This window comes from Lontra canadensis, unplaced genomic scaffold, assembly GCF_010015895.1.
Source record: "Lontra canadensis isolate GAN:19392208 unplaced genomic scaffold, GSC_riverotter_1.0 scaffold56, whole genome shotgun sequence".
NCBI classification, from domain to species: domain Eukaryota; kingdom Metazoa; phylum Chordata; class Mammalia; order Carnivora; family Mustelidae; genus Lontra; species Lontra canadensis.
Genome location: NW_022631050.1, coordinates 7,481,560 through 7,503,017, shown reverse-complemented (window position 1 = coordinate 7,503,017; position 21,458 = coordinate 7,481,560). Strand labels below are relative to the sequence as shown.

The 21,458-nt window shown below is 39.0% G+C and overlaps 1 protein-coding gene across 4 annotated transcripts in view; it reads left to right on the top strand.

Annotated features, from left to right (window-relative positions):
- IGF2BP2 (insulin like growth factor 2 mRNA binding protein 2) overlaps window positions 1-21,458 on the top strand; it is a 160,704-nt gene that overhangs the window by 124,393 nt on the left and 14,853 nt on the right. For 2 of the 4 annotated variants that reach the window (XM_032875576.1, XM_032875575.1), the window contains exons 7-10: window positions 1,407-1,541; window positions 11,060-11,182; window positions 11,519-11,654; window positions 14,132-14,260. In XM_032875576.1, the coding sequence (XP_032731467.1) occupies window positions 1,407-1,541; window positions 11,060-11,182; window positions 11,519-11,654; window positions 14,132-14,260 (523 nt within the window). The remainder of the gene's footprint in view (window positions 1-1,406; window positions 1,542-11,059; window positions 11,183-11,518; window positions 11,655-14,131; window positions 14,261-21,458) is intronic. The other 2 variants (XM_032875579.1, XM_032875578.1) reach the window with 1 other exon arrangement.

Here is a 21,458-nt window from a genome sequence, read left to right as displayed (position 1 = left end):
AGAAATGAAGTACATTAGCCTTATGTTTAGTCTGTCTAAGGAGATTAAAGCAGGAGTTGTAGTTGTAAGAGGTGGTAGGAGTTGTGGGTGAAATGACCTGTGGGACTGTTGATTTTTGAATGTTCTTAAGAACACAGCCTGATGTAATGAAGAAAGCCCAGGTCTCAAAGACCCATGTTGAAGACTGACCATTTAAATGCTCTGTGATTGTAGGGGAAAAAATTGATCTCTGAGCATCAACTGCTCTTTCCATAAGCCAGGATTATTGTTAGACTTAGGACAGCCAGGCAGATTAAAAGAAATAATTGCTATGAAAGTACTTAAATTGCAAAACACCAAAAAGAGTTATTTACATGCCTAGTGCATTTTATTCACGTCATCCAGAGTGTCTTGTAACCTGAAAGAGAAAACACTATTTTCTTCAAACTGTCTGAGTTACTGCCAAATAATGGGCACTTAAATGTATGAGTCCCAGAGTTCACAGTCATGGCAGTGGAATGATGACCCAGTAGAGAGGGGAAATACTGTCTGCTGTTCCATTTATTTTAAAATCAGCCCTTTTCTCCCCTCCAAGTTTGCTTCACTGCAAAAGTGATTTTTAGTTATATGTCTTTTTTTCCAAAAATTTCTTAAAGTGGCTTTAAAAATGCAACGAGTTTAAATAAAAGTGAACTTTAGTTCTCAAAATATGTGCCTATTTTTTACAAAGAGGCAGAAAACTTCGATCTGGGTTTTCTAATAGCCAGAATAAAAAGGGATACAATCAATTATGTAATTTTCAAAGATAACAAAAACAAGTAGGGCCACAACTACCCTAAGAAGTCTGATAAAGTCATCAAACTTTTGAGCCATTAGTTTTTAAAAGCCTGGAAGAAGGCAGGCTGCCAGTGGCAAGGAAATCAAAAACTTAGAGAGGCAGAGAAGAGAGGACATGCCTCTGTTTTTAATCCACACTCAAATATATAAAGCTTGCTTGAATTTGGTGTTTGGATTTAGATTAACACACGGCTTTTAAAAGCTACAATCAGTTTAGAGACTGGCACCATGCCAGCCTGCAGTGTTACCCCCACTCACTTTACCCTTTGCTTCTATGATCATTTGAAAGACTACACAAAATACTTCATTTACCAGACTGGCTTCATTACCCAAGTTGGCTTGGTGCCTTTGTCCCACAGCACTGCTGCAAGAAATATTCCCTTCTAAATGGAACTGCAAAGAATTCAAGTTTGGCACAAGACGTCCTGCCCTGCTTGCCGCCTTCTTGAAGAATGGCGTTGGTTGCACATGTGCTAATGACACTTCATTGTCTGTGTCCTCACTGTCCGTTGGCCCATGAGATGCTTTCTCGGGACTAGCATCCTGTCCCAGATGATGTTGTGTTATGGCTCCCGATTCTTTCGTTACAGGGTAGACATCCATAGAAAGGAGAACTCGGGGGCTGCAGAGAAGCCTGTCACCATCCATGCCACCCCAGAGGGGACCTCAGAAGCGTGCCGCATGATTCTTGAAATCATGCAGAAAGAGGCTGATGAGACCAAACTGTAAGTTTGCATACAATGCCCAGATCACTTAACAGAGAAGAGTAAGTTCTCATTCACTTAACACAAGAAATTTTTTAAGACCTGTAATTTTGTTACTCACTAAAGGGAGCAGGGGACAAATTATTTTTAAGAAATTTGTTCCCAGGGAGAATGTAGTAGGAAATAGATATTTGTAATATGGCTGTTTCTTTACTTCAATGTTTCTTTTGGTAACCTGAATGCTTCTGTCACTCGTTAGTAACAATTACTGGTAGAAATATATAGATACATACTTCTAATGCCATGCAATGGTGAAGGCATTGTGTATCTGCATGTTCAGTATGATAGCCATTAGCCATGTGTTGCCACTGAGTGCTTGAAATGTGGTCAGTCGAATGGAGGAGCTAAATTATTTTATTTTAATTCATTCAGATGTACATAGTCACATTTATGACTAATGGCTATCATACCGGACAGTGCAAGTGTGTGTGGAATGTACGTTGTCATGGAAACCACAATTTACTTTTCTGGAAAAGGTTTTTACTACCATGCTGCACTCTTAAATTTTCCTTAAGTAATAGAAACTGGTATCCAAGTATCTACTTTACTCTTCTTTCATCTCCTTCCCTCCTTTTCTTTCTTTCTTTCTTTTTTTTTTTTTTTCACAAAATACTTCTTGGGATTCCTGAGTGTTGTACCAGTTCAAACAGTGGTACAATTCTTACTAAACTAAATTGACTTTGTATTATAAATGAATTAATGGTAATGGAATAGACAACAAAGAACCTCCCTGTCAATTTGGGGAAAAAATCCACTTACGGGTAGGGGCAGTTTTATAGAGAAGGAGTGAGGGGATAAATTGAATATAAAATTGACTTAGCAAATAATATCAAATAAGAGTATTCTAAAACCAAGAGGATGAAAAGAAAAATAAAAAATAAAACCAAGAAGATGAAAAAGCCAAACTTCACAAATCTATTCTCAGATTTCATAAGGGACTCTTATAAATTTATTACTTATGAATTATTTACTCTGTTTGAGGCCTTGGAAACACCCCAAATGCCATGGCTTCATTTAAATAAGCCCCTCCCTCAACCAGGTTATTGAGAACTTTATAAATAATACCCTTCTTTGTCCTTCAACCTCAGGAGAAGCAACTTCAAATATTCTAAATAATTAAAAAGACTGATGCGCAAATTAAATTTTTGAGTTTTCACATAGAGTCAATATAGAGTTTGAATATCTTTGGAATCAGTTTTTTTGAGTGCCACACTGTGCTAAGCACTGGGCTGGGAAATGAAGCTACAGCCATAAACAAGATCCAGTTCCTGCTTTTATGAAGCTTATGATATAGTGGGAGAGACATTCACTAAACAGATCCTGAAACCAGTAGGTCATTAAGCACAGCCATGGCACGTGTGGGAGTTGAAAATAACTACATGTAAATGGAGGGCCCTCATTAAGGTTTTAGGAGAATATAAAGAGATTTGAGGGGCTCAGAGAAGACCTCCCTGGGTAAGTGACATTTAAGCTGTGTCCTGAGGGGGATGAGCAGGAGGGAGAGGATGCAGAAGAGGGATCCTAAATTTTCTTTTTATTCGTTTATCATTTATTGAGCACTTACTCTGTGCCGGGCACTGTACTCTGTGCCAATGAACAAAGCCAGTGTGTAGTAGCAATGAATGTTAGATTGCTTTTGGCCCTAACGAGCAGAAAACATAAGTGGCTTAAACAATAAGACACTATTATTCTGTCACATAACGAGAAGTCCTGAGGTGAGCGACCGCAAGGTCAGTTAAATCACAGACTCAGAAACTCACAACCCTTCTGCTCTGTCTTCCTCAGGATGTCTGATACTCCCCTGGTGATGACAGGATGACTGTAGTGATTTCAGACCTTGTGTCCCCACAGAAAGATACTCAAAAGTTGAAAGAGAGGGCATCCTTGCTCTTTCTTTTTTGAACATTTTTTTTCTTTTAAAAAACACATAACAAAATTTATCATCTAACCATTTTTTTGTTGAGGTATAATTGACATTTAATATTGTATTTGTTTCAGGTATACAACATAATTATTGAATATTTGTATATATTATGAAATGTTCACCACAATAACTCTAGTTAACACCCGTCACCATACATAGTTATAAATTTTTTCCTTGTGACAAGAACTTTTAAGATTTGCTCTCTTAGGAACTTTCATATATTCAGTATAGTGTATCAGCTGTAGTCACCATGCTGCACATTGTATATCATGACTTATTTATTTTAGATGGAAGTTTGTAACTTTCCACTCTCTTCACCCATTCTGCCCCCGCCTCCCTACCCCCTACCCCGGCTCTGGCAACCACTAATCTGTTCTCTGTATCTATGAGCTTGTTTTGTTTTAGATTCCCCATGTAAATGAGATTATGCAGTATTTGTCTTTCTCTGACTTATTTCACTTAACCATTTTTAAGTGTACAGTTCAATAATGTTTATATATAGTCACATTAATGTGAAACAGATCTCCAGAACTTTTCATCTTACAATACTGAAACTCTGTACCCATTGAACAACTCTCCTTTTCCCTCTCCCTCTAGCCTTTGGTAACACCATTTTACTTCCTGTTTCTATGAATTTGACTGCTTTAGAGACTGCATATAAGTGGAATCATGCAGTATTTTGTCTTTTTGTAACTGGCTTAGTGTAATGTCTTCAAGATTCATCCAAGTTGTAGCATGTGGCAAGACTTCCTTTTTAAAGCTGAATGAGAGGCATCTGGGTGGCTCAATGGGTTAAAGCCTCTTCCTTCGGCTCAGGTCATGATCCCAGGGTCCTGGGATCGAACCCCGCATCGGGCTCTCTGCTCAGCAGGGAGACTGCTTCTTCCTCTCTCTCCCTCTGCCTGCTTCTCTGCCTACTTGTGATCTCTCTCTCTGTGAAATAAATAAAATCTTTAAAAATAAATAAATAAAGCTGAATGATACTCCTTTGTGTGCATATATCACATTTTGTTTATTAATCCATTGATGGACATTTGGGTTGCTTTCACCTTCTGGCTGTTGGGAATAGTGCTGTTACAAACAAGGATGTACAAATAGCACTTCAAGATCCTGCTTTCAGTTCTTTTGGATATATACCCAGAAGTGACATTGCTGGATCATATGATATTCCTATTTTCAGGTTTTTTTTTTTATTATTATTTATTTATTTATTTGACAGAGAGAGAGAGCACTCAAGTAGGTAGAGCAGCAGGCAGAGGGTGAGGGAAAAGCAGGCTCCCTGCCGAACAGAGAGCCCAACACGGGGCTTGATGCTAGGACCCTGGGATCATGACCTGAAGGCAGAGGCTCAACTGACTGAGCCACCCAGGTGCCTCTCTATTTTCAATTTTTTGAGGAACCTCCATACTATTTTCCATAGCAATGACATCATTCTACAGTGTCACCAACAGTGCACAAGGGATCCAGTTTCTCCACATCCTCACCAGTCATTGTTACCTTCTGTTGTTTGGATAGTAGCCAAACTAATGGGTGTAATATTTTGTGCTCACAGTATCTCATAGTGGTTTTTATTTGCATTTCTCTGACGATTGGTGATATTGAGCATCCTTTCATATGCTTATTGGCCATCTGTGTATCTCTTTTGAGAATGTCTATTTAAGTCTTGCCCATTTTTAAAATGGGTTATCTGATTTTTTTGTTTTTTTTTTTTGTTGTTGAGTTGTAGGAGTTCTTTATATATTCTGGGTATTAATCCATTGTCAGACACATGATTTGCAGATATAGTCACTTCTTTTCCCTACATTGCCTTTCCACCCCGTTGACTGTGTTCTTTAGTGTACAGAAGTTTTTAAATTTGATGTTGAATTTGTCTATTTTGGTGTTTGTTGCCTTTGCTTTGGTGTCTCACTGCTAAGTCTAATGCCATGAAGCTTTCCTCTGTTTTCTTCTAGGAATATTATAGATTTAGGTCTTTATTCCATTTTGAGTTAATTTTTGTATATGGGCTAAGATAAGGATCTAGCTTCATTTTTTAAAAAAGATTTTATTTATTTGTCAGCACAAGCAAGGGGAGCAGCACGAAGAGCAAGCAGAGGGGGAAGCAGGCTCCCCACTGAGCAAGGAGCCCAATGCAGGACTTGATCCCAGGACCCTGGGATCATGACCTGAGCCAAAGGCAGTTGCTTAACGGACTGAGCCACCCAGGCTTCCCTAGCTTCATTCTTTTGCATGCGGATATCCAGTTTACCCAGCACCATTTGTTGAAGACTGTCCTTTTCCCCACTGTATTATCTTGGCACTCTTGTCAAAGATCATTTGGTCATATATGCAAGAGTTTATTTCTGGGCTCTCTGTTCTGTACCATTGGTTTATTTGTCTGTCTTGATGCCACTACCATCGTGTCTTTTTGTTGTTTTTTTTTAAGATTTTATTTATTTATTTGAGAGAGATAGAGAGATAGAGAGAGCATGAACTGGGAGGAGAGAGAGAAGCAGGCTCCCCACTGAGCAGGGAGCCCAACACAGGGCTCAGTCCCAGGACCCTGGGATCATGACATGAGCCAAAGGCAGACACCCAACTAACTGAGCCACCCAGATGCCCCACCACTACCGTAGTGTCTTAATTACTGTAGCCCTGTAACATGTTTTGAAGTCAGGAGGTTTGAGTTCTCTAGCTTTGTTCTTCTTTTTCAGAATTGTTTTTGACTGTTCAGGGTCCCGTGGGATTCCAAGTGAATTCTTTTATTTCTGCAAAAAATGCCATTGGGATTTAATAGCGTTTGCATTGAATCTGTAGATCACTTTGAGTAGTATGGACAGCTAAACAATAATAAGTCTTCCAGTTCATGAACATGGGTTTGTCTTTCCATTTATTTTTGTCTTCTTTAATTTCTTTCACCAGTTTTATATGGTTTTCAGCATATAAGCCTTTTATCTCCTTTGTTAGGTTTATTCCTAAGTGTTTTATTCTTTAGGATACTATAGTTAAATGAAACTTTTCTTAATTTTCTTCTCTGGTTATTCGTTGTTAGTGTGTAGAAACAGAATTGATGGGCTGCCTGGGTAACTCAGTTAAGTGTCTGCCTTTGGCTCAAGTCATGATTCCAGGATCCTGGAATCCAGCCCCTTGTCAGGCTCCTTGCTTGGCAAGGAGTCTGCTTCTCCCTCTACCTCTCCTCCCTGCTTGTGTGCTCTTTCACTCTCTCTTGCTCTATCAAATAAATAAAATCTTTATTTTTTTTAAAGATTTTATTTATTTATTTGACACAGAGAGAGGGAGATCACAAGTAGACAGAGAGGCAGGCGGCGGTGGGGGGTGGGGGAAGCAGGCTCCCTGCTGAGTGGAGGGCCCAATGCGGGTCTCCATGCCAGGACACTGAGACCATGACCTGAGCCTAACGCAGAGGCTTTACCCACTGAGCCACCCAGATGTTCCTGAATAAAATCTTTTAAAAAAGAAAAGAAAAGAAAAACAAACACAATTGATTTTTTTTTTTAAAGATTTTTTATTTATTTATTTGTCAGAGAGACAGAGGGAGAGAGAGCGAGCACAGGCAGACAGAATGGCAGGCAGAGGCAGAGGGAGAAACAGGCTCCCCAATGAGCAAGGAGCCCGACGCGGGACTCTATCCCAGGACGCTGGGATCATGACCTGAGCCGAAGGCAGCTGCTTAACCAACTGAGCCACCCAGGCGTCCCAACACAATTGATTTTTGTGTGTTGATTTTATATCCTGCAACTTTGCTGAATGAGTGTATTCTAACAGTTTTTTTGTGGAATCTTTAGAGTTTTCTTCATTTAAGATCATGTTATCTGCAAACAGATGATAATTTGCTTCTTCCTTTTCAATTTTGATGCCTTTGTTTTTGATCTTAGAGGAAAAGCTTTCAGTCTTTCATCATTGAATATGATGTTCAATGTGTGCTTTTCACAAATGGCCTTTATTTTGTTAACGTAGTTTCCTTCTATTCCTAGCTTGTTGAGTGTTTTTATCATGAAAGGGTGTTAAATTTTTGTCATATGCTTTTTTTAATCAATCGAGATGATCATAAGGTTTTTGACCTACATGTATTGATCTACATTAATGTATATTACATTTTTTTTTTATGTTGAACCACACTTACATTCCAGAAGTACATCCTGCTTGGTCATAATGTATCATCCTTTTAATGCATAATGCCTTTGAATTCATTTTTCTTGTTTTGTTGAGGACTTTTGTATCAATGTTTACCAGGGATGCTGGTCTGTAGTTTTCTTTTCTCAAAGTGTCTTTGTTTAGCTTTGGTATTAAAGATGGCCTCATAGAATGAGTTTGAAAATGTTCCCTCTTCTGCAATTTTTTGGACATTGCAGAAAAGGATTGGTGTTAATTCTTCTTTAAATGTTTGGTAGAAAAAATAAGTGTTTGCTAGAATTCTCCAGGGATGCCAGCTGATCCTGGGCTTTTCTTTGTTGGGAGGTTTTTAATTACTGATTCAGTCTCCTTACTCATCATTGGTCTGTTCAGATTTTCTATTCAAGGTTTAGTCTTAGTAGGTTGTGTTTTTCTTGGAATTTATCCATTTCTTCTAGGTTATCTGTTTGTTGATGTACAACTGTTCCTCATATTCTTTTGTAATCATTTTTATTTCTGTGACATCAGTTGCAATGTCCCCTCTTTCACTTCTGGTTTTAGATATTCGAGTGTTCTTCCTTAATTATTCTAGATAATGTTTATCAATTTTGTTGCTCTTTTCAAAAACCAATTCATAGTTGGTTTTTTCTTTTGTTTTTCTGTTTTCTCTTTTGCTTATCTTTGCTCTAATCTTTATCATTTCCTTCCTTATACTAGCTTTGGGTTTAGTTTATTCTTTTTCTAATTCCTTAAGAGTTCAAAGTTTTCAATTTGAGATCTTTCATCTTTTTTTTTTTTTAATCCATTCAGCCAATCCCGTCTTTCAGATTGGGAAAATTAATTCTTTTACATTTAAAGTAATTACTAATGGGGATGGATTTCCTCTTGCCATTTTGTTTTTTTCTCTATTTCTTATAGCTTTCTTGTTCCTCCTTTTCTCTCTTTCTGCATTCTTTTGTGGTTTTTACTTTGTTTTTTGCTTTTTGGTGTTTTTTATAGTGGTATCTTTGAGTCCCTTTTCATTTCCTTTTACATATATTCTATAGTATTTCCTTTCTGGTTACCACTGCAATTACATAAAACATCCTAAAGTTATAGCATTCTATTTTAAACTGATAGCAAACTTAACTTCAATCGTATTCAAAAACTGCTCTTTTACAACACAACCCCCACTTTGTTACTGATGTCACAAATTACTCCTTAAATATTTATACCCATTAACAGATTTATCATTTTAAAAATGTTTTTGTCATTTATATTCTGTACACCAAAATTATTATAGTACAGATTATTATATTTGTGTATTTACTTTTACTAGAGAACCTTATATATTCATATGGCTATGTGTTGCTGCTCATTGTCCTTTCATTTCCATTAAAGGACTCCTTTTAGCATTTCTTTTTTTTTTTTTTTTTAAAGATTTTATTTATTTATTTGATAGAGAGATCACAAGCAGGCAGAGAGGCAGGCAGAGAGAGAGGAGGAAGCAGGCTCCCTGCTTGAGCAGAGAGCCCGATGCGGGGCTCGATTCCAGGACTCCGAGATCATGACCTGAGCCGAAGGCAGCGGCTTAACCCACTGAGCCACCCAGGCGCCCCTCCTTTTAGCATTTCTTGTAGAGCAACTGTAATAATAATGAACTCCCCTAGCTTTTGTTTATCTAGGGAAATCTTAATTTCACCTTCATTTTCACAGCGCAGTTTTGCCATTATAATATTCTTGGTTGATGTGTTTTTCTTTCAGTATTTTGAACATATCATTCCACTCCCTTTTGGCCTGCAAAGTTTCGCTCAGAAATCTGGAAACTCCTTCCCATGTGAATAATCACTTTTCTCTTGCTGCTTTCAAGATTCTCTCTTTGTCTTTGACTTTGGAAAATTGGCTTTTAATGTGTCTTAGTCTGATTCTCTTTGGTTTTATTCCCAGTTGGAGTTCTTTGAGCTTCTTGAATCTACATGTCCATTTCTTTCCTGATACTTGGAAAGTTTTCTGCCTTTATTTCTTCAAATGAGCTCTCTGCCCTTTCTCTTTCTTCCTTTTGGGATTTGCATGAGTATATTAGCCCATTTGATCCTGGCCCCTAAGTACCTTAACGTTTCTTTGTGCTTTGTGGGGACTGTTTTCATTCTTTTTTTTTTTCTGCTTTGACTTGATGATTTCAAATGACCAGTTTTCAAGTTTGCTCATTCTTACTTCTGCCTGTCAGATCTGCTGTTGAACCTCTTTAATGATTTGGGGCAGGGGGGTGTTGGTTATTATATTTTTTAGTTACATTATTTATTTTTTATAGTTTTTCTCTTTGTTGATGTTTCCATTTTGTTCATGCATAGTCTTCCTAATTTTGTTTAGTTGTCTCTCTCTGTTCTCTTTTAGTTCATTGAGTGTCTTTAGGACAATTACTATAAATTCTTTGTCAGGTAGCTGATAGATCTGCATTTCTTTAGGATTGGTTTCTGGAGTTATATTTTGATCCTTTGATTAGGCCATATTTCCTTGTTTCATTGTATGTCTTTTAATGTTTTGCTTGGCTTAGGGCATTTGAAAAAAAACAATGATCTGTTTGTCTTTGTGCACTGCCTTCATTCAGGGGAAGACCTTCCTTCACTTCTCAGCCCTACTGGAGGTGTTAGGGCCTCTCAAACCTTTTCTGATCTCTTTCTCACCCCTGGCTTCTGATTGTGGAACTGCAGCGCTAACATACTGCTCACCTCTTTTTTCAGTGGCTTCCAAAACTCTGGTGCCAGTCTCCTCACTGCTCCAAGTGAGGCAAGACAGAAACCAGTTCCTTGGGCAGCTCCCACATGAGCCAGAGTGTTGGATGTGTGGTCCCATATTTTGTTTACATCCCATGGGAGGATTTCTGGTATGGGAGATTTCTTCCCATTTGCTCCTTGAAATGCTGCATAAGGGAAGGAGCCTGTGTAGCCACACCGAACACTGCAAATTTTCCCACCCCTTTTACTGGAGTCTTTCTTGGCTTTACAATGGTCAGGGTGCTATAGCTTCTCAGTTGAACTCTGGAGTTCTCACAGAGGTATTCCAGTCCTTTCTATTGTTAACTTGTCTCTGTGGGGTCAGGAGGGCCTGTAGCATCCTAGTCTGCCATCCAGATGATACTCTCTCTTGTCTTTTTTTAAGAGCAAGAAAAACCTTCCTAAAGTCATGCAACAGACTTCTCCTAATACCTCATTGTCCAGACTTGCCTCATGGACCCACTTCCAGTCCATCTTAAAAAGGGAATATAATTACCATGGTTTGGCTTATGTTAATCAGAATTCATGCACTGGGCTTGGTGAGGGAACCAGCCTCACCTAAATCCTGTTGCCACTTGGGACCTGAACAAAGATTTTTGTTTGTAAAGGGGAGAAAAGTGGTTTAATAGTTCTTAGGAGGCAACCAGTATGTCCACCTTGAGTGTTGAATTGTTGTTTGTCTCTTTTAGAGCTGAAGAGATTCCTCTGAAAATTTTGGCCCACAATGGCTTAGTTGGAAGACTGATTGGAAAAGAAGGCAGAAATTTGAAGAAAATTGAACATGAGACGGGGACCAAGATAACAATCTCATCGTAAGCCACCCATTCAGTTTAATTGTGCCCAAATGGAGAACTTGAGCATCTTGATATGCCCAAGTCCTCCATCTGCCTTTCCTTACAATGGTAGTATAATCATAATTAATCTAATTCTCTCCAACACCATCAAAACAAATGCATAAATCATTACCAGTCATACACTTTCTACTGTGGATATGAGCTAAGTCACTTCTAAGATTTGAGATAAGATGGCAAGTATTTGATACCACAGTGTGTGGTGAGGGAATCCTCCACCAAGACTTGTTTGTGATCCTTCTGGGATTTTATTTTTCCTTTTGAAAAAGGAAATCTCTCTCTTTTCCCGGTGGCCAGCTTGCAGGATTTGAGCATATACAACCCTGAAAGAACCATCACTGTGAAGGGCACAGTCGAGGCCTGTGCCAATGCAGAGGTAGAGATTATGAAGAAGCTCCGTGAGGCCTTTGAAAATGATATGCTGGCTGTTAATGTAAGTGCCAAATGCTTTCTTCTCTACTGACTTTCACATGTGTTTTCAGGCAGGACACAAGCCTCTCGAAGGATAGTTGTCATTCAGCTAGTGAGTAAGTGCCTTAGAATAGATATGCAGAGTTATTCCTGCCTTCTTGGGGCAAGAGCATTGAAGCAAGCAGGAAACCAACTAGTGGACTGTGATAAATACACTGGAAAAAAATAGTGTGAAACTATTAAAAGCATAACTCTGAAGATTATAAAGTGAAGAATTGCTTATGATATAATGTTAATTAAGAAAAGAGCACATATGAGAAGTTTGTAAACATGGAGATTCGCAGACCTGTACCCCTGGGGGAAAAATATATATATATATATATATGTTTATAAAAAATAAAATTATAAAAAAAAAAAAAGAAAAGAGCATAGAAGCATATTTAACTCGGGTCACAGTTATGTAAAATATTATGGAGCAAAATGACTGGAAGGCTGCTTACAAAAATAAAAACAGCTGATGCTCTAGGAAAGGGGGATTTTTTTTTTTTCTACATCACAAACTTTCTGTATTATTGTCCTGTTACTTTTTAAATTTAAAAATACATATTTTAAAATTAAACACTGATGTTCATCCCTTGCTTACTGATCTACCCATCCGGATCACCTAGTAAATGTCATCCACCACCTTGGCTCTCACTGATGCTTCCAGTACACATCTGGGTTTGGGCATGTCCTTCCTGTTATTGCTAACTAACTCTCACTTTATAATGAGGAGACATCAGTCTGACATTCAGACATCTTCAAAATATTTGTCTATCAACAAAGCCCAAGCTCCACTCAGAGGAGTAATTTTTTTCATTTTTTTTATGATAATGATTTTCTAACATAAAAGAGGGAAGGATACTGCAATAAATCCTCATATACCTATAATCCTACTTGAACAGTTATCAGCTCAGCCTGTTTTGTTTCATCTGGACCTCCATCTGCTTTCCCACCCTTCTTGAATGACTTTGAAGCAAATCCCAGACCTGATAATATTTCACAGAGGAGTAAATATTGACCAAGAGCTTTGTAGGCCAAACCCAGTGCTGTCAGTATAGCTCTTTCTAAGAACCCTCCTTCTCAGGTCAGAGCACTGCTCCCACCTTACCCCAACCTCCCACCCTTAGTAGCAGCCCACATCGCATGATAACTGTGAAACATGACGAGGACAAGATTGCACTGTCACCTCCTTTTTGTATTTGTCCGTGGAAATAGCCTCAGATGATCTCATTTTCTTCTTTTGGGCTCTTGACATCATACGATAAACATCTCTTCTGTGAACACCAAGAAAAGCTACAGAAGGGTCTTTGTTCTCCCCATACCTCCACTTAAGCATACCACTTAGACTCACCCATGTCTGCACCAAGGTCATGTGTTGATAGATGGATAACAAAACTACTGGATCTTAGGTATCAGATGAGGTCAAGGTTAAAGATCTCAGCTTTCCTACTCCAGACATCCTAACAGAAGGCAAGATAATAGGTGACCCCATTCACAGATAAGAAAACTGAAAATGCTAGCTGCTTAGTGTTCAGGGAGACAAAGGTGGGAGCAGTGAGGACCCAGGCCAGGTGATGACATCCCTCTAATTCAGAAGGGCTATGCAGTTCAAACTCACCGCAGCCTAGGTGGGCATCCCTGTGTATTAATGGGAAATGAGCAAGATGAGAGGATGACAACACTGGCAACCAAACGGTGAAAAATTTGAAGTTGTGAACCATCCTGAACCTGGAGAATGTAGTTTACATATGCGGTATCCTATTGAAAGGTCTGATATTTCTCTGGATAGGTTGGAAAATCTATTAACCCAATATATTTTAAACATATTAATTCCACAAGTATTTATTGAGTACTTACTATGTACCAGGCACTGAGCACACAGCACTGAGTGATACGGTCTCCATCCACAAGGAAATTACGTTTAAGAGGGAGAGGCAGCCACTCAGGCTGTGCAAATCCGTGTGACTGATCCTTCAAATCCTATTTGAAGGAAACAGGAATGTTGGTGGGGGCGCATAGAAGGGTTTCCTGTCTGAGGGGACATCTGAGCTCAGGTGGAACCCTCATGAAGGGCAGCACTTAGCCCCTGTGACGGGGAAGAGAAGCACATTACTTACACAATGGCTAATGTCTACAGGGGCCCAGGGTTTGAGAGGAGTAGTCTGGGCAGGGGGCGGCTGAGGGGTGAGCAGGAAAGAGGGTGTGGGGGCCTGAGTCCCCCGAGGAGCCTGGCTGGCTGTGTGACGATGTGTAGACATTCTCGGAGAAGCTTTGAAGGAATGCCATGGCGATCTTGAGGTTTGGAGAGCCCACCCCAGTAGCAGGGTGGTCCATGAGGCCAGGGCAGACCTCACCAGGAGGCACTGGTGCCAACCAGCCAAGAGATGGAGGTTGACCCAGGCAAGCTGGGCCTCTCTGCTCTCCTCCCCTCATCTTTTTCTCCATTTCTGTTCCCAGCAACAAGCCAATCTGATCCCGGGGTTGAACCTCAGCGCACTTGGCATCTTTTCAACAGGACTATCCGTGCTGCCTCCACCAGCAGGGCCCCGAGGAGCTCCCCCCGCTCCCCCTTACCACCCTTTCGCTGTAAGTAGCTCAGCATCCAGAGGTTTGCTCATGCTCTGGGCACCCCCAGGCAGCAGCATTACTCTGCTGTGTTGAATCACAGCTAAAGCTTTAATTTGGAGGCCATAATCACAAGTGATTGGAGGATAAATCCAACATTTCTTAGGACTTCTTCCTAACGGGCAGAGAAATATTATTAAACCATCCTCTAAATGCGTGCTCTTGAACATAGTAGATAACATATCTAGGGAAGAAACTGTAGTGCTAGCAAATTCACTAACTAGAAGCCTCTTTATTATAAAAAAGGATTTGTTAGCTCAAATAAGAATCTTCATGGCTGTTGTTCATTTATCAATAGGGTACCTGGGTAACTCGAATATATATATTTCTTACCTGTTTCTACAACTCAAATGCATCATATTTTATTAATGGGGAGTTTTTCAAAGAAAATAATACACAGTGTTTGTTTCTGAACACTTAGCACAATGCCTGGCATTTAGTAAGTTCTCAATAAGTATTTACTGCTTGAGTCATAATGAATAAAAAGGAAAATGTGAATGTTAAGAGTTTTCTGTTACTTCCATTTCCATCTACAAGCATTATAGATCAATACATTGTCAAATTTGGGTTCAGGATACTTGACAGCTTATCTTTTTTCACTCCTAATTCTTTTCTATATGTATTGCTTATTTTTTAAGCAAACTTTCTTTCCTCCAACCTTTATACTTTTTAATGGGAAGAATTAGGTTGATGAACACTACCTTAGCTAACATTCCTTGAGCTGGTCTCTGGTGTAGGCACTGCAAAGTGAGAATTCCTAGCAGCTCTTTGAGTTATCTGTAGAGAGACAGGGTGAAGCCATTAAGCTCTTCTGCCAGCAAAATACAGACATGACTGGCACCTACGGTTTTGGTCACAAGAATATACACATTCTGCAGTCTTGTTTATATACCGATCTTCTGAGTCATTTCTAAACCTCCATACCATTTCTTTGGAGTTATATCCATTTCTCGTAAACTAAAGGATGGGGCCCAATATTGGGCCATGTGTGTGGGGGTGGGGGCCAGGTAAGAGGGAGCTGGGGTGTGCCAGGAGGGATTGTGGTGGCTGTCACAGTCATGTGGCTACTCCAAGGAGCTAGACCAGCTTTGAGAGCTGTACATCCCCACATCTTTGCTGTGAGATTTGAGAATGACCAAACTTGGTCCATTTCAGTGGTGTTGGAACACATCTCATTTCTTAGGGGAAAGTCTGCATCTACTGCTTACAGAAGATAACCTCAGAACCGAAGTTGAGATAAACATAAATAGTGGGGGGAAAGTATAGTAAAATAGGCCACTTCTAATATTGGTAATCTGAGATCAGGGGGTCAGGAAGCCCTTATTTTAAGATTTGGCTCAGGGGCCAGACTTGCCTACCACTTATTTTTGTAAATAAATTTTATTGAGGGGCGCCTGGATGGCTCCCTAGTTTGGGCCTCCAACTCTTGGTTTGGCTCACGTCATGATCTCAGGGTCATGAGATCAAGCCCTGCATTGGGCTCTTGCTCAGCAGGAAGTCTGCTTGAAGATTCTCTACCTCTGTTCCTCCCCCTGCTCACAAACTCTCTCTCCTGCTGTCCCTAAAAAATAATGCGTATGTATTTTTTAAGATTTTTTTATTCAGAGGGAGAGAGAGAGTGCACACAAGCATTGGGGAGGGGCAGAGCGAGAGCAACAAGCAGACTTCTCCATTGAGCAGAGACCCCAGACATGGAGCTCCATTCCAGGACCCCAAGATCATGGCCTGTGCTGAAGGCAGACACTTAACCGACAGAGGTGCCCATCAGTAAATCTTAAAAAAAATATATATTTATTGGAGCACAGCCATGACCTTTGGTTATGTATTGTCAGTTTGCTTTTTTGCTGTGATGGCAGAATTGAAGAGATGCAGTAGGAAACCTGTGACCTGCAAAGTCTAAAATAAGTATTTGACCCCTTACAGAAACAGTTCACAGACCCCTGTACTGAAACAAGGGGAGAAACTCTCATGTGAGAGCAGAATATTTTCTCAACTTGAAAATAAGTTTGTTGGAAAGCTTCCTTTCAGCTAAGATCTTTGCTACAATAGGAAGATAACCATTTTACTAAAATACATAGTTCCTGTTCTTCATCAAATAGTTTTTACTTTTTTTTTAAAGATTTTTAAAATTTATTTATTTGTTAGAGAGAGAGAGCACAGTGGAGCCTTCTGCAGGACTCGATCCCAGGACCCCTGAGCCAAAGGCAGACACTTAACCAACTGAGCCACCCAGGCATCCCAGATTTCACTCATCTTTATAAAGCTAAAAGCCATATACTTCTGATCTCGATCCCATTGATTAAGACTGGGTTCTAATCCAGAGCACGTAGTCACCCCGACTCTCTGTGACAATATGGCTCCCTGGGGCAGCTGTGAAAGTGCAGGCCAGGGCCTGGAGTTGGCCATCGCTACCTACCTGCTCAGGACCTAGGACAGGCCCCCAAAGCCACACTTGTGGAGTCTGAGAAGGACAGGGTAAGGTGGGAGTGTTGGGCATGCTTTAAATACTTACATTATTCTCCTGTCACGTAGGCTTTCAGATTTCCAGGAAACTCTAGGGTCCATCTTGGCTTTTATGTATCACAGAACTAGTACTTTTGCTCTTGGCATCCAAAGGTCAGGAAGTCTCTGTATCTCCTCATAGCTGGCTTACACATGCCAAGGTTGGTCTCTGACCTCTGAAATTCTGGAAATGTGTGTGTGTTTGAAAGCTTAATTTTTCTTATTTTCTGGTTAATAAAAGTAATACATGCATAGTATTTAAGAAGCAACTAGTACAGAAATATGGAAAGTGCATGTTTTTTTCTCAATATAGAAATAACCAGTGTATGCATGTGTATGGGTATATGTATATATAATTAAATATATACTACATATATTTATATATACTCAGATTATTCATGCTGCTATAGAAATCCTTATATATACATCTTGGCTCTTTTCTCCATTTATTTCTTTGGGATAAATTCCTTGAAATAGAATTTCTGAGCCTAAGAATGGATACATTTTATACATAATATATAGTTATATATAAATGTTGATGCCTAATACATAGATTTTGATACATGGAGGATATACTACTTTTCCTTCCCACCAGTGTGTGACAGAGGGATTTTTCCTCCCATACTTTTATTACTCATGTATTGATTCCTTACAATCTGATACTTTGAAATACACATTTCTGGGGCACCTGGATGGCTCAATGGGTTAAGCCTCTGCCTTCAGCTCAGATCATGATCTCAGGGTCCTGGGACTGAGCCCTGCATCAGGCTTTCTGCTGGGCAGGGAGCCTGCTTCCTCTTCTCTCTCTGCCTGCCACTCTGTCTACTTGTGATCTCTCTCTCTGTCAAATAAATAAATAAAATCTTTAAAAATAAATAAATAAAATAAAATACACATTTCTTTTGTTATTATGAGACTCAACAGTTTTTATTGGCCATTTTCCCCCTCTGTCTTTCTGTATCCTTTGCCCATCAGTCTTTTGACACACAGTACAGGTTCTGGAGCTGGACTGCCTGCATTTGCATCTCTGCACTACCACTTGCTATTTTTAACCTCGGGCAGGTGACTTAACCTCTTTGCATCTTGATGTCCCTGGCCTATAAGATGGGGGTAGTAATCGTAAACATAGGGGTTGTTGTTAGGGTTATTAAATAAGTTAAAACCTGCATGTAATAATTTCTATGCAAATGTAGTTGCTATTGTCATCACCTTTACTTTCCATCTTTTTGTTAATAATTTATAACAGCTGATTACATATTAAGGATATTATCTGTTCATCATGTTGTCCATATTTTCTACCAGCTTGTCACTTTTCTTTGCCTTACTCATGGTGTCTTGTGCCATAATAATTTAAAATAGATATATTTTGAACAAATTGTTGTATGAAGTAAAATGTAAACATCTCCCTTGGCCTGCCTTATCTTACCCAAAGTTTAGCAAACAACCACTCCCCAGAGGTATAGCACCTTTAAGTTTACACTTTTTAGAAATGTTTTCTCAGCATAGATAAAATCATATTATTCAAAACTATAAATGTAATCATGTCATACAGAATTACAAGGTTTTTTGTTTGTTTTTACTTATTATGGGCATTTTTTCATAGTTAGACTTAATTCTCTTTAACAGTCACATAATATTCCACTGTATGAATTTACTATAATTTTTCTAACAAGCACACTATTTTTAGACATTTGTACTGTTCCCACATTTTCTCTACTACACATAGTGTCAAAATGAATAGTCTTCATTATGTCTTTGCACAAATGTGTGAGTATATCTGAAAGTAAATTCTCTAAGAATGTATTTATTGTATCAAAGGCTGTATGCAGTTTAAATTCTCACAGATTTCCTTTCACCAGAATTCATGTAGAAATTTTAAGAAGTAAGGTAGTTAAATAAGTGATGTTTATGTGGATTCTGGCCTTTGATGACATGCTAAAAAAAAAATCTCCCATCCAAGACTATAAAAATACTCTCCCATGTTTTCTTATTGGTTTTTGAGGTTTGTTATTTGTATCTGTATCTGTAATCCTTAGGAAATTTATCTTGATTTATACTTTGACAAAAGGATCTAACTTTATTTTCTTTCCAAATGAATAGCCACATTTCCCAAAAACATTTCTTGAGTGATGGACCGTTTTATCACTCAGTTTGAAATTCTAGCTTTGTCATACACTAAATTCCCACCTAGTCATCTTCCTGACTCTCTTCCATTCATCTCTCTGACTACACTGTAATTACTGTAGTTTTATACTCTCTTTAACAGCATGATTATTTTTTTTTTCCTCCAAGAATGAATTGGAAAGATGACCAACTTTTAATGTGCTTGGGAAAATTGAAGAATATATAGGAGTTTTCTACTTCTTGAAGACTTGATAAGACCTATCTGTGAAACATCTGGGCCTATCACCTTTTGTTTCTCCGTTTCATTTATAAACCTTTTGGTTTCTTATAAGTTTTTGACTTAGTTGTGTTGATTTTTATCTTCCCGTAAAAGTATTCATTTCATCTGGTTTTCATATGTGTTGGCATAACCTGTACAGAGTGGACTGTTGGCCTTTTAAATCCCCAAACTTGTGTATTACTCTCTTGTAATTCCTAGCATCGTATATTTGTGTTTTCTCTATTTTTTTCTTTTCTTTTTTAAGTTTTTTTTTTAAGTGAACACTGATCCCAACATGGGGCTTGAACTCATGACTTCAATATCCAGAGCCTTGTGTTCTAGGGTCTGAGCCAGCCGGGGCCCCTCTCTGTTTTCTTAATCAAATTTGCTAGGGCTTTATCTATTTTAAACTTGTAAGTAGTTAATGGTTTCTTTTTTGTTATCTTGCATTTGTTTCCTGTACTTTGTATTCAGACAGTGTCAACAGAACATTTCTGATTTTTGTTGCCCTTACCTTACTCCCTCATGATCAGTTTTTGAATTCATGAGCAATTGCAAAGATGTACCTTCTCTGATGGGCTCAGAGTTGTGTTTATAGCTATGAAAACAAGCTTCTCATTGGCGGCTCATGTCCTCTATATAATTATTTTTATCCGTATGATTTAATACGTGATGGGAGAAGTTTGCTTTTCTCCCACTGTGATGATGGTTTTGTCAAATTCTTTATTGTAACAAAGTTTGTTTAATGTGTTTTGGTCAGTTCACTCTAGAAATAATCTGGAATTTTATTACAAATTATTAAGCTTTCTTTCTTAGTGAATACACAGCCTCATCATTTGCGGTTCAGAGTTAACTGTATAACGGATTGCTTCGCTCACTGCAGATGGTTTCTTGTGCTCCATATGCTCTCATTTTTTTAGTTACTTGGGGCTTTTTGTTAGTTTGTCAGGAATACTTGTTTAAACAACCTTTTTCAGGAATAGTGCATAAGTAGCATAACTTCTAAACTTTATAGATCTGAAAATGCCCTTTCCCCCCCTCATACATGAATGAAAGTTCAACAGGCTGTCTAGAGATTCTAGAGTCCTAGTACCTTTAGAACTCTAAAAACAGTACTTTCAGTATTTTGTTTTTCAGATTCGTGTGCTAACCAGCCTGATTCTCCTTATTTTGTAGATAGCTTTTTCTCCTTCTAGGGTTTTTGCCTTTTTTTTTTTTTTTTAGTATTTCTGCCTTCCCCCTTAGAATTCAGAAATCTGAATCTTAGCCTTTTGATCTCAAGATTCAGGTTTTTCTTTGGTTCAGGAAAATCTTTTGCTTCTGTACTTAATGGTAGTATTACTCTCCCTCCCTCCACTTCATTTTCTCCTTCTGGAACTCCCACTTTATGGCTCATACATCTTTATCCTCCTGTCTGGTTCTTTCTTTTTGTTTTGCGTGGGTTAATCTTCCAGGGGGCACTGATGGGCTTTGCAGGAGGGTCTTTTCTGCTGTTACATACAGCCCTTGTTGAGTGTTTACGTTCCAAGATCAATGTAGGCCCCTCCTTGTTTTTTTCTCATAGCAGTTACTTACATGTGAAAGAACTGTCATCTTGAATCTAATTAAGAAGTCAAATCAAAGGGCCCCAGGGTGCCACAGTCTGCCCTCTGCTCAGGTCATGATCCCAGCATCCTGGGATCAAGCCCACACTGAACAGGGAGCCTGCTTCTCCCTCTCCTGCTCCCCCTGCCTGTGCTCCTATGTACGTGCGCCCTGTCAAATAAGTAAAATCTTTAAAAAAAAAAAAGAAAGAAAGAAAGAAAAAGAAAAAAAAGAAATCAGACACTTTTTTAAAAAAAAACTCTTTCTCTTTCATGAATTAATTCACTGGGGTCGTTTGTTTGCCTTGCTCAGCTTTGCTCCCCTCTTTCATGTCGCCGATTCTCTGTATATTGTCTAATGAATTTTAATTGTCTATTCATATATTTAAATAAACTCAACAGAGTGCATACTAGAATTCTTAGGGGAGTTTTTCCATAACATGTGTCATGGACCCCCCTGAACCCATGAATTCGCAGTGTTCTAGGTGGGGGCAGCCTTGGGTATAGTGGTTGAGACCTTGGGCTGCAGCGTCAGACACAGATCTGTGCTCAGATCTTGGCTCTGCCTCTGGCTAGCTTAACAATTTCTAGTTTCCATCAGTTCCTGAGGTTGTCCCATGAGAACACAGAGGTGGGTAAGCAGCCATTGCAGGGAAGCCCTTCGGAAGCTGGGATAAAATGGTGAACCTTC